This window comes from Sparus aurata, chromosome 23, assembly GCF_900880675.1.
Source record: "Sparus aurata chromosome 23, fSpaAur1.1, whole genome shotgun sequence".
Taxonomy (NCBI): Eukaryota; Metazoa; Chordata; class Actinopteri; order Spariformes; family Sparidae; genus Sparus; species Sparus aurata.
The window spans coordinates 15,665,386-15,677,596 of NC_044209.1; the positions used below are offsets into that span (position 1 = coordinate 15,665,386).

At 41.2% G+C, this 12,211-nt stretch overlaps 1 protein-coding gene across 1 annotated transcript in view; it reads left to right on the forward strand.

The window, feature by feature from the left end:
* The window catches only part of LOC115575367 (heparan sulfate glucosamine 3-O-sulfotransferase 6-like), a 28,171-nt gene extending 16,313 nt beyond the window's left edge, over nucleotides 1-11,858 (forward strand). The window contains exon 3 of the mRNA XM_030407391.1: nucleotides 10,337-11,858. Coding sequence (XP_030263251.1) covers nucleotides 10,337-10,955 — 619 coding nt within the window. The 3' untranslated portion in view covers nucleotides 10,956-11,858. The remainder of the gene's footprint in view (nucleotides 1-10,336) is intronic.
* The last annotated feature ends 353 nt before the right edge of the window (nucleotides 11,859-12,211 follow it).

Genomic DNA, 12,211 nt, shown 5'->3' on the forward strand with positions numbered 1-12,211 from the left:
GCCCTCAAATGCCTCCAGATATTTCTGTCTGATTCTCATAATGAGTAATAAAAGCACAGCCTTTGCCAAAGACACATTTCAGATTGAATTATCTGACAACAGTTTGTGCCGTTGTGATCCTCCGCCTGCTTCCATATGCCTTGGACGGGGAAGTGAGCACAGGCTGAAAGGCCATTTCAGCAGATGGATGAGAGTCGTGTGTCAGAGGCTGGACCGATCTGTACACTGGAGACACTTCACAGGCGCAGCGGTCCCTTGTTCCTCCAGCATTGTCCTCTGTGAGACAAACTTAGGCCTCATTCATGCGTGTTTTCCATCGCTTTTATCTCGGGCGATCCGGCCCGTCTTCTCCTCTCCACCCAGTCCGTCTCTCCATCCAAACCCCCTTTCTCTCGTTTGCATGTGTGCATACGAGCCCATTACGGGAATGGAAAAGCCACAAATAGTGTATTCAAAATGAGGCAGAGATTTAATGAATTTTCTGTGTTGTTTTATGGCTTTAAGGGGACTTCACGGAGTGATGGGTTTCATATGGGACTTGAGAGCCACCGCAGAAAACTGGAAAACCTCAGCTTTCCATGGCACAATGGTCCTGATTGTCATGGCTTTGTCACCATGATGCGGGCTGGAATGAGAAACCCATCAGTCTTTTTAAAATATCTTTTATGTATCTTCAGTCCCTTGATGATTTTAAAATCAGAGCACTGATTGCAACTGTCTTGTAGCAGAACAAGCACTTGTTATTTTAAAAGAGATGAAACACTTTGGATCCAAAATAACATCCTACAGTTTAAATACGTCATAGAAAATCCTTTATTTCTATTTGAGGGAAAACACCAGTCCACAGATTCCATCAATATTCTGAAAGCTTGTCAATTAGCTGACCTACAGTCTTGACACCAAAGGCCATGTCCGATCGGATTGCTATTAAAATATAGTACAAATCCTTTAAGGGCGGCAGCACAAGGGCAAGGAGAAATGGGATTGGTCCTTAAAAAGACATGGATTTTTGTGAATTAGGATATGAAGGATACGAAGCGATGACAACAGGTGAAAGTGATGATAAAATATTCAGGGAATGCAGGATAATGTATGGGCCATTTTTCATATTTCATTTTCAATCTAATATACACTGACTTGGACCAATTCTGTTGGATCAGAAAATAAAGTTATATACCTCCTTCTTCCTTTTTTACTTTTATTAATCCAGATCCTCTTAATAAAGGACTTTTAATCTTGTTAAAATCATTTCATTGATCGATTTTGACGCCAGCATTGAATAACATCAAAATACCCTCTGACCCTTTGCATTTTACTGAAACATTAAAACGCAATATGAAAAAAAAAACAGTCACTGTCCAGCCGACTTGGGGATTAGATTTTACTAATTGATTAAATTAAACTGACCTTTTTTCTCATTTACATTACTCCATCCTATTTTTTCTAAACAAATGCATATTTTAAAGGAAGGTTTCTGCAGTAAATTGTGTAAAATATACCTGCTGTCCTTTACAGTTCATAAACTAGAGTAGATCCCGCTTCTATGCAGTTAGATTACTTCACTTTTTTGTCATGGCTGTAATTCATCAGGTCTTTGCTGTGTTGGCATTACATTACAGGCATATTGCGAGGCATTGATCAGACATGACAGAGTGCCACGCAATATTTTATCTCCCTGTAGGCCCATATTGAGTTGTTGGTTGACTGGTTGACTGATCCATAAATTAATCATGATTGATTTTTGATTTCGTAAATATGACTTTAAATTTTTGTAGTTATTTGTTTTACTTCCTTTACGAGCTGTCAACATTAGCTTCTCTGTCGTATCTGGTTGGTGAGACTGTGTATGGTGTTCTGTTGGGGGCCAGAGTCAAACACTTAACATGTCAGTCAGGATTCTTGACAGCTGAAATGGTGAAAGTGGACTCTAATGCTCATGGGGCGATGTTTTCCAGAGTGAGGGTGATTTTCCCAACACCTCATTCTGTGTCCAGCCCCGAGGCCATTAGTGTTAGAGGCTGAACACGAAGTGATTGGTCTAGCAGACCAGGAAGTGGTCTCTGTAGTTCTGAGTCGTATTGTGTTTTAATGGCGGTGGGGTTTGGCTGGAGCTGGGTCTAGGTGATGTTATAAGGTTTGAAACGGCCCACACTCACACCCCATATGGTGGAAATTATTATAATTTGAGGTGCAATGTGGTGCATTTTGGGGGCGCCTGTTAAATCGTGTGGAGGTTTCAGTCGTGTCAGACTGCAGTTAGCTAGTGAGGAAAATACTGTGTGAAGGAATAATGGTTTGTGTCAGTTGGCCAAAATGAAATGTTTCAGATACTTGTTAGTCATGCTCAGTTACGCTGCTATTTCCAGAAAAGAATAACACCAGGTTGGAAATTGATGGGTGTCTCCAGTGGAAATATATTTTGAGCAAGTTAAAATATAAATAACCCTAAATAACAAATTGTAACCAACGACCAAGAGAACCACCATCTGTTAGCATCAAGCTAATATCAGTACAGTACATGGGAACAAATCCTTTTCCAAGCATCAAGAATCAAAAACTGTCAGTACTGAAAGTCTTGTTGACTACTTCTTTGATTAGATATTTTACAGATATGCACAATTGTTTTGAACACTTTCTTTGTACTAATATTATCCAGCCACGCTAGCAGCTCAGTGTGTTCTGTGGTAAACACAAGCTCATGACGCTTACACTTTTTGTTCAGCAAGATAAATTTCACAGAAGAACACAAGTTTTATGATTTTTTTTAAGTGAAAATAACCCACCAGAAGTAAAAAAAAAGAAAAGCTAACTTGCAACAAACAACGTCGTGGTCACAAGTCTTTGTTGTCACACTAAGGGTCTTATAATTAACACACTTAAATAAAAATTGATTGTACAAGTTGTAAAGTTAGAGTTATAATAGTTTGCAACTAAAGTAAAGACAGGCAAGTGTGTAGATGATTCTCTGTGTTTGGTGTGATGACATTTAATGTCTAACCTTTGTGGTGTTGTCAGCACCTGCAGTATTTACATGATAACACTTTAAAATTCAAGCATGGGGCATTGAATGATGTCTTTTATATTAAATATCATAACCCTGTGGTAACCTTATTTCGGGCATTTAAACGAAAAAGCCACTGACTTCAAGACAAGAGAACCAGAAGTAGGAAAATACTTATGTCCAGCTTTAGGACTCCAATGTAAGGGTGCCATTAGATTACCTTTTTTTTTTTTGTTGTTTTTTTTTTGGCTTTTATATTTTATTAAACAAAAACAACATAAAGATTAACTGTTTTGGCGTTAGCACGGATATAGAACATTTTCTATCAATACCCATCATCAGTCAGCACTTCCACCCTGTTAAGTGTTTCTGCTACTTCCATGTGCAAAATGCCAACATCCTGTTCAGCCTCGTAATTATGACTGGACGCCATGAAGTCACTAATTACCCACTGACCAACAAAAAATATTTGATTTCTTTATAGAAAAGCCCACACAGGAACACACATGTGTATGATTTAACCCCCCCAGCCACCCACCCACACACACACATGCACACACATATTCATATTCAAAGTCATTGCACTGGTACCCTGCTGTAAACCACCAAAGATGAAAATATAAAGCACTGTAGTCTCTGTGGAAGTGTAGCACTTCAGCTCACCTCCTGTCGAGAAAACCCTCCATTACTGCATCATTATTCATAAGAGAAAAATAATCTGATAACAATGTATTTAAAATCTGTGGGTGGCATTGGTCTTTCTGCCGGTCGTGTGGTTTCCCTGAGGGATCTAACCATCCACTTCCTCTCTCTGCCTATGGAGAGAGGTGACGGGTGTCGGCAAAATTCACCTCCAGGCCGACACTTGCATCGAGTGTTTAGTGTGTTTGTGTGTGGGACGAATATTGCTTTAGCTCCAATACACACTGTGTCGCTAGCTGTTGTGTAGCATTGTTTATAACGTTTTTGCTCAGTCTCATGCTCATCCTCAGGCAGCCTTTGGTTTTTACATGTTGATTTGTGTCTCTTTCAAACTTTGATGTCCATGACACTTTGAAGCCTGGTCGCCTGCTCAGGTTCCTGTATGAACAAAGAACATATAGACAGTATGGCGACATTTGCTCTTAGTAACCCCCAGACAATGACGACTCCTCTTGTGTGTGTGTCGCTGGCCTGTCGATGTGCTGTCATGGCAAACCTTAGTGCTTTGTTAGTGTGGTGTAGTCAGGTAGGTTTGACATTTTGCGAAAAACACACAAAGAAAATGCTTTTTTGTGGAGAGCTGGATGAGAACTATTGGTGCGACTCTCATTTCTGTCAATCTAACATATAGGTACCTTCAGAATCTGTTTAGCATAGCTTAGCATAAAGAATGGAAACTAGAGGAAACAGCCAGTCTTTATTTGTCCGAAGGACACAAAAATTCACAACGTAACACGCTTTAGTCATGTTGCACAGAGCAAAGCTAACTGTTTCTCTGTTTCTAGTCTTTATGTGAGCTAAGCTCACCAGTAGTAGCCTTTAATTAAAGGTGCAATATTTAAAAATCTTCGTTGAAAACATAAAAAATGTTCAGAATCAGAACGTGAAGAAATAACATCTTTGACATCATGACATCCATGTAGGCTCTTTGTACAGTGTTGAAGAGATACCTACTCAAGTTAGCATGCTAACCAGCTAGCCCCAAGCTGGTCTAAAGGGTCCTGTAGTAGCGGTGCAAACACCAACACTGCCTTGGTGCTCCAAGCTCCTAGTCCGGATTTCTAGCTGCACAGCTTACTGAGCTAACGAGCTAACTAGCTAACGGCTACAGTTGGCAGCAGATAGCAGTTACTCTGGCCCCCAATTTGTCTTGAGTAGAAAACAAGTATCTCTACTTTCCAAAATGTTGAACTGTTCCTGTAATTTACCCCTGTGCATATTCTTGCAGAGCCACAGAGAGCAGTTCGACTCCCGGCGAGAAAATAAATAAGCAAATTTCCTGATCTGTCAAACAATTTCTTTAACTGCTCTATTTGCTGCCTGTTGAACTTATGGGATTTATTTTATTTGTTTTTCTGTTGTTTCCTGGTCAGAGGAAACTGGCAACACATGCTTCACCCAGGCATGAAGGCGTAAATCGAGGTTCCCACACTCATCCTGTCAGCCTGTCCGTGGCCCTCGGGCTCCTTCTGTCACCCTCTGAGCTTAGCAGCACTGCTGGGAAATGTTTTCACTCAGTTTGTTGTTTGCTCTCCGGCTCGTTTTTTTACGGCCTTGATTTTCCACTGCCTCATTAATTGGGTCTCAGCTATGAAAGCATTTTGGACGTGGAGACGCCTGCCAGAGCAGAAGCCTCTCCTTCAGCGAGCCGGTGTTTGGCGTAGATGGTCCAGCAAATGAGTATAATAACCCATGGAATGCGAGATCTGTTTTTGTTTTTGGAAATGACATGATAATTGGATTTTTAGGATCTTTTTGTGTACAATCAGCTCTAGACTCTGCGCAGAATGCCTTTCGTTAGGGCGCTAGAGGGGATGTAGCTGCAGCACTTCAGCGGGAGAACCCATAATCTCGGGGGGCAGGAAGTCTCTGGGCCACATCCTTGTTGCCAGAGTTAGTATTTAATCTTCTGATCCAGACATATCAGTGGTGTAATCAGCGCTGTAGCACTTCAGGGAAGAAAAGCGCTACATCCTTTAAGCAGCAGGGAGTTCCAGACTAATGTGGCTAGTCAGCAAGGCTTTCCAATACCGAGCTAAATAGAAAACATCTTCGTGCCCCGAGTTACTCTCCCTGCACATTCATACGGAGTTGACTGAGAGGTTTATTTCCCGAAGTTGAATGTCAGAGCTGCATTTGTTAGAGCATATATAGCATAACAATAGATTTTACATGCATGAGGAAATTGAAAAGAAATTAATCATCCCTGATCTGTTTACAGTTTCTCCTGACACCACATACAGGAAAAGATTTATGATAGAAAATGGCTGTTATTGATTCTCCGATAATGAGGCAGATTGAGATGAGGGAGATAGGGACGGGGTGGCAAGCCACAATTCATTAACTATTCATGAGTATGGAAAGACAACTTATGGTCAATTATTGAAGTGACACTTATGTCAAGGAGTGAAGGACAAATCCAAGAGTATATGGATGAGAGAGTAGAGGACAGAGAGGGAGACGAGCGCTCAGTTTCTCACCAGTAAACACTGACACCTCTGTGCTCGCATGTGTGTCGCACTCACACACACACACACACACACACACACAAGTGCACGCACACACAAAAGTGCACGCACACACAGTGAACAATCCGTCATATAGAGACAGACGTATTGATTAGACACAGATAAACAGGGGACAGACAGGCAGCGATAGGCCATTTGCAGCTCTTGTAGTTGGATAATAATCAATTAATGGTCTTTTATTATGGGGATCATTTAATGGGGGTGGACTGAAACGGCTTAACTTTAAGTAACGAGGAGAAACTGGAAACCAACACAAGAGCAGAGAAGTCTTTCTCCTCCTTCACATTCATGGTCACGTTGAGAACAAATACTTTTTTCATTCCTAACAGAACTACAGAAGGATCTTCATAACTTCCCAACTGGTGCATCCCTAAACAAAAAAAACCTTTAGCGTAGAGTTTCACCCTTTTTTTTATCTTATGCATCAGGTCATACACATTTCCTCCAAAAATGAAGCTTGGCAATCTTGGCAAATGTTATCAACAAGATAACTGGGGAGGACAACAGGGAGGTTACTAGGGAACCAATCATTAGTGATTGGCTGAACTACCATGAGTAATCAAGTACCATAATAACTGACGCAATGATCGTCCTTTCAGTGCTTTAGAAGCATTGACTCAGTCGGCTTAAGCAGTAGTTTTAGTTGTATTCAGTCAATAAAGTCGCTACCCTAGATCTTAGTGAATGAATGATAAGCTTTACCAGTCGCTCTATGAAAGAGGATGAGCAATTAGCGTTGAGCCCATAATTCCTTCAATGTATAATTTGGGCTAGGGAAAAGCTGGATAGAATTAGGCTACATGTTGGGTAATACAGTATGCCTTTTCCCTTTCTTGCCAAGAATTAGATGACAGGATTGATTCCACTCTCATGTCTGTACACTCTGTACTCTGTAAGTATAAAGCTACTGTCAGCAGTCAGTTAGCTTAGCACAAAGACTGTAAACAGGCGGAAAGAGCTAGCTTGGCTCAGTCCACAGTAGCTGCACCAGGCCAAGAAATAGTCCAGTGCTGTGTTCCGATATCCATACTTCCATGAGTACACTTAAACGTAGTACACTATCCACACTTACTAAGTACGCAGATTTCAGCAGATGAGTATTGTTCCAAATCTAATACTCCGTGGTGCACTTACCGGAAATTACGATCGCAACAGCCGCCGCGGCGGCAAAAACATCCCGCTTTGAACGGTGAACATAAGACATCTACGGCTTTACTTTTTAACAATTACAATCCTACAATCCTGCAGTATGGCTCCGCTGCAGGCGCTGTTGTCTCAGAAGCTATTTTAAAAAAAAAATCCGAGCGGAGCGCCTCTCCCTGCCTCCGCTTCTTCCGCTACGTAGACAAGATGGCGGCCGTTGAGTGCGCAAAGTGTACATCGTTGCACACTCAACGATTTTGCCGTTATGAGTGCAACATCCGGGTCCTTTAAGTACACTTCTTTTCACCGCGATAGATATCGGAACACCCTACGTACTCAAACTAAGTATAGTAAGTACGGAAAGTATGGATATTGGAACACGGCACAGGATGTAGCTAACCCGCTAACCCAACTGCATTAGCTTGCTTTTTATGCTTTTGCTTTTGCACAGACTTAACCAAACAGATATACTGTAGAGTACATCAGTGAGCTTTAGAGGCACTGGAAGTGGACTTGGGTTACCTTTGAACAGAGACATGCTAGCTCTTTCCCCCTCCTAAACTAAGCTAAACGTAGCTAAGATAAGCTAATTAGAACAGACAAATCAAACACAGGCTCTAGAGGGGTGTGCAGTTAGTTGCAACCTGCAAACACACCGCTAGATGTCAACACATCTTCCACAAAAGAACTCCGCTTAACCTTCATTCTCTCAGCTGGAATATAAGAATCTAAATAATGTTGGCAAATGCACACAAGGCTCAAGTGAAGTTAATCTTTCTACGCTGAAGACAAGAGTGTATTTGTTTGATTTTTAATGATCGTCTCAAAGCGATTCATGTTTATTTTTTGTTGCTTTTACTACGGTTTGCTTTTCAATTACAGTTGAATCAGCGCTCGCCCGCAGATGATCTCACTAGAACAACTGGCTAAATTAAAATAAATGTTCCTTGGATGTCCGTCCGTGATTTACATTTTCTGAGTGGCCTCTTGTCAGTGACATTTGGACTCTGTGCAGACTTTAAATCTGAAACAAATAAAGAAAAACAGACTGCATGACTTACTCAGCCACATGAAAGCTCTCCGTTTCCAGTAATACAGTAAAAGTTGTGTGGAGTAAATGAACTACAGACTTATTTATTCGCTGTTTCAAACATTGCTCATCCTCCATGTCATGCACAACAATTTGTCTATGAAATCCAAGTCCACCACAATTGGGCCTCACTCAGTATGTCAATGTCAAATGTGGACGCAAGACGAAACGCCGGGACTGGCGAGTACCCACAATGCCAGTCCGCCAGAAATAAAAGCTGTCTGTGTAAAGGGAGGGACAGTGACTTTGAACTGTGATGAGCCGCTGTTGAACACATTTTCTCAGAGTTTATAGGATGGCAGGTGCACACAATATGAGATAGAGATAAAGGAAACACATTTCAGGAGATAAGGCATTTGTTTAGCTTATTATACATCATCGCTGCACTGTAGTAACACATAATTCAGCACATGGCTTTTTACTGCCATATTTCTACACAGCATCCCCCCTGCCTCACTGCAGCCATGTGTTTAACACACTAGCTGAGCTCAGCAGCTTGCCATCCTGGTTGCACTTCCTGCACACGTTGGTCTGTTTGGGTCCTTGCAGGAACCCGGAGGGGAGGTGAGGGAGGTGGTGTTGAGGGGGCGCGGGGGGGGGGGGCACTTTGCTCTTGCAGGAAGAAGAGGGGGGAAAGGTTTGTAGGAAATTGCTGTTAAGTGGTTCTTGAGGCTTTGTGGTTTTGACTCATCAGGCCTGTAGCGAGTGGATGGTCCTTTGTGCAGGCCTTACAGTGAGATGCAGATGGGCTGTCTGGGGCCCCAGCACATAAACACACGATGGAGTATGGAGCTTTAATCACACAGAATTTGGGGGTACTTTAATGCTTAGTGTATGTAATGTGTTTACGTTGTCTCTTGATGTTATTTTCACTGAATTTGTACCCCATATGTAGACCAGGCTCTCTGCTTTAAAAGTTACAATGATAGCCTAATGGTTCAGTGATCATGCTACTGGGACGTTTTGAAAAAAAGCTGCATTTATCAATATGTTTTCATTCATGTCCGTCCGTTTGTTGGTTGGTTTGTCAGCAGGATCACACAAAAACTACGGCACAGATTTTCATGAAACTTGGATGGAGGATGAGTTTTAGCCCACAACAGACCCTGTTTACTTTGGGTTGGGTCCAGAAAAGGGAAAATTCTTTCTATCTTTTTTTTTGTATTATTATAATTTTCTTTCTATTTCTCAGGTAATAATGCATGAATCACAATGAAGAAAAAAAAGATTTATTTAAGTGTCTGGTCTCCATGAGTGAGTATAGTTTCATGCAGATCCAAATAAAAATCCAGATCTGTTGGATTTATCTATGTTTTACTTGATATTGAGTTGGACTTTAGGATTATTTTGCATTGGTGGAGGTATGCGCTCTACTAAGGCTATTCTAGTAACGTTGAGAATTGGCCTTACATCTATGTTTGATGTAAAGAGGTTGCTTGTAGGGCTTCACAGAGAAGTATCCCCAAACTTGGAAAGTTTTTGTCTCTTCTATCTCCAGACTGGTTTTGGTTACTGTTTCTGTTCACTCTCACTGCTTTCATTAGGCAGCTGTTTTCAATGACAAAGCTCTGATAAACCAACTGTACACTACCCATGCATCACCAAACAGCAGCAAATTAAAAACTAGCTAGTGAACATAGAGGAAATATTAGCAGTGAAAGAGACAGATATTTCACTCTGGAGTCGGTGGAGACCAAAAATGGAGCAATAAGAGAATTAATATTTGATTTACATTCATCTGCTGGACAGAAATACTCCAAATAAAAGCAAATTTTGCTCCGTGTCTGCTAGATGTGTGTTATCACTATTGTGTAACACAATGCTCTGATCAACTTGATCGTAATTATAAGTCAATGTCTTCTTTTCATTTAGGAACCTGATGCCTCGGACGCTGGATGGCCAGATCACCATGGAGAAGACACCCAGCTACTTCGTCACAAAGGAGGCTCCAAGCCGCATCTGCACTATGAACTGCCAAACCAAGCTCATTGTGGTGGTGAGGGATCCCGTGACGCGGGCTGTCTCCGACTACACCCAGACACTGTCCAAGAACCCAGGCCTTCCATCCTTCCAGAGCCTGGCTTTGAAAAATGTCTCAACAGGTCTGATTGACACCTCGTGGAGCGCTGTGCGCATCGGCCTCTACGCCAAACATCTGGAGAACTGGCTCCAGCACTTCCCCTTGTCTCATTTTCTGTTTGTTAGTGGCGAGAGGCTGGTGTCTGATCCGGCTTGGGAGATGGGCCGTGTTCAGGACTTCCTGGGTCTGAAAAGGGTCGTTTCAGGCAAACACTTCTACTTCAACCAGACCAAAGGTTTTCCCTGCTTGAAGAAGCCAGAAGGGAGCAGCAGACCTCGCTGCCTTGGAAAGTCTAAGGGCAGACCCCATCCACAGATCCCCTCCGAGGTCCTGCAGAGGCTCAGAGACTTCTACAGGCCCTTTAACCACAGATTCTACCAGATGAGTGGTCAAGACTTTGGCTGGGACTAACAGCAGATTATTGTCATATAGCCCAGATAAAAGCCAGTCTTCTACTCTCTCATGAGATTGACTGTTCAATGCTCTGCGGGGCTAACGTTCTCAGGGCCGGGGTAGACGAACACAGAGTCCACAGACTGAATTCTGCCTCAGTGGAATCAACATGACATGCAGCACATGAACTCAATGTTTTGCTGCAGATAGAAGCCGACATGGACACAGTGCTGCCAACATATATAATTAATGGCTTAGTTATTAAACCATTAAAACATCTTCTTGCTTGTATGTAAATGTCATTGTCTTTGAAGCAAACTATGTACCAAAGGAAAAGCAGACATTGCTTTTCGACCTTCTTTATGTTTTGTTTATGAAATAAGCTGATATTTATAGTTTCTGTTGATTTGAAACAGATTTCTTTTATAAAAGAAAAGTATTTATTACATGGTAAGGAAAGACATAAAAAGGAGTATGCTTTCATTGACAGGACATTGGGAAAAAAATGTCATACTTCATGATAAACCACTATTTCTTCTTACTGCATTTATGTTTTTCATTACGTTTTCTGTTTCCAAATGCTACATGTTAGTTTGCAGTTTTTTCTCACTTCTTAACAGTTGATATACCAATGATACCTCATCTGTAAATATTAAATGTTAACAACAGAAACCACACATACGCACATTCCATTTGTAGATACTTTTTTTCGCTTCAAAGCTACATAGCTATTTTTCATTTCCTTTGACAGTAGCGAATATATCCACTGTTAACCCATTCAAGTAATTACTATCTTGATCTGTGATTATTTTGAACCTTTTTAAACTCCACGTGTACACAAAGCACAGTGGCATGTATTAAACCTTAATTCTGACTCTGATTCTTTGTGTTTCGTGAAGTAAAGTTTTATCTGACATGGCATCCAGAGCACAATGTTTCATCCTTTTTTCGTTGACATTCATTTGTGGGGATTGTGGGTCATGATAGGAAAAGTAAAATAGGCTACCTTAAAGTTTGTCAAACACATTGGGTTGTTCTCATTCTTAAAGTCTTTTTTCTTATAATGTTGAAATTTAAAACATACTGTTCATAAGCAATTAAACAACTTAAGAATTAAAAATACACACTCTGGTATGACAAACTTATCTACATAACGTATGTAGCTAACATACTTATTTTAACACAAACCATGATTTTGTCCTAAACTTAACCACTTAGTTTTGATGCCTAAACCAAACTGTGACCATTACATTACCACGACGATGACCTGACTG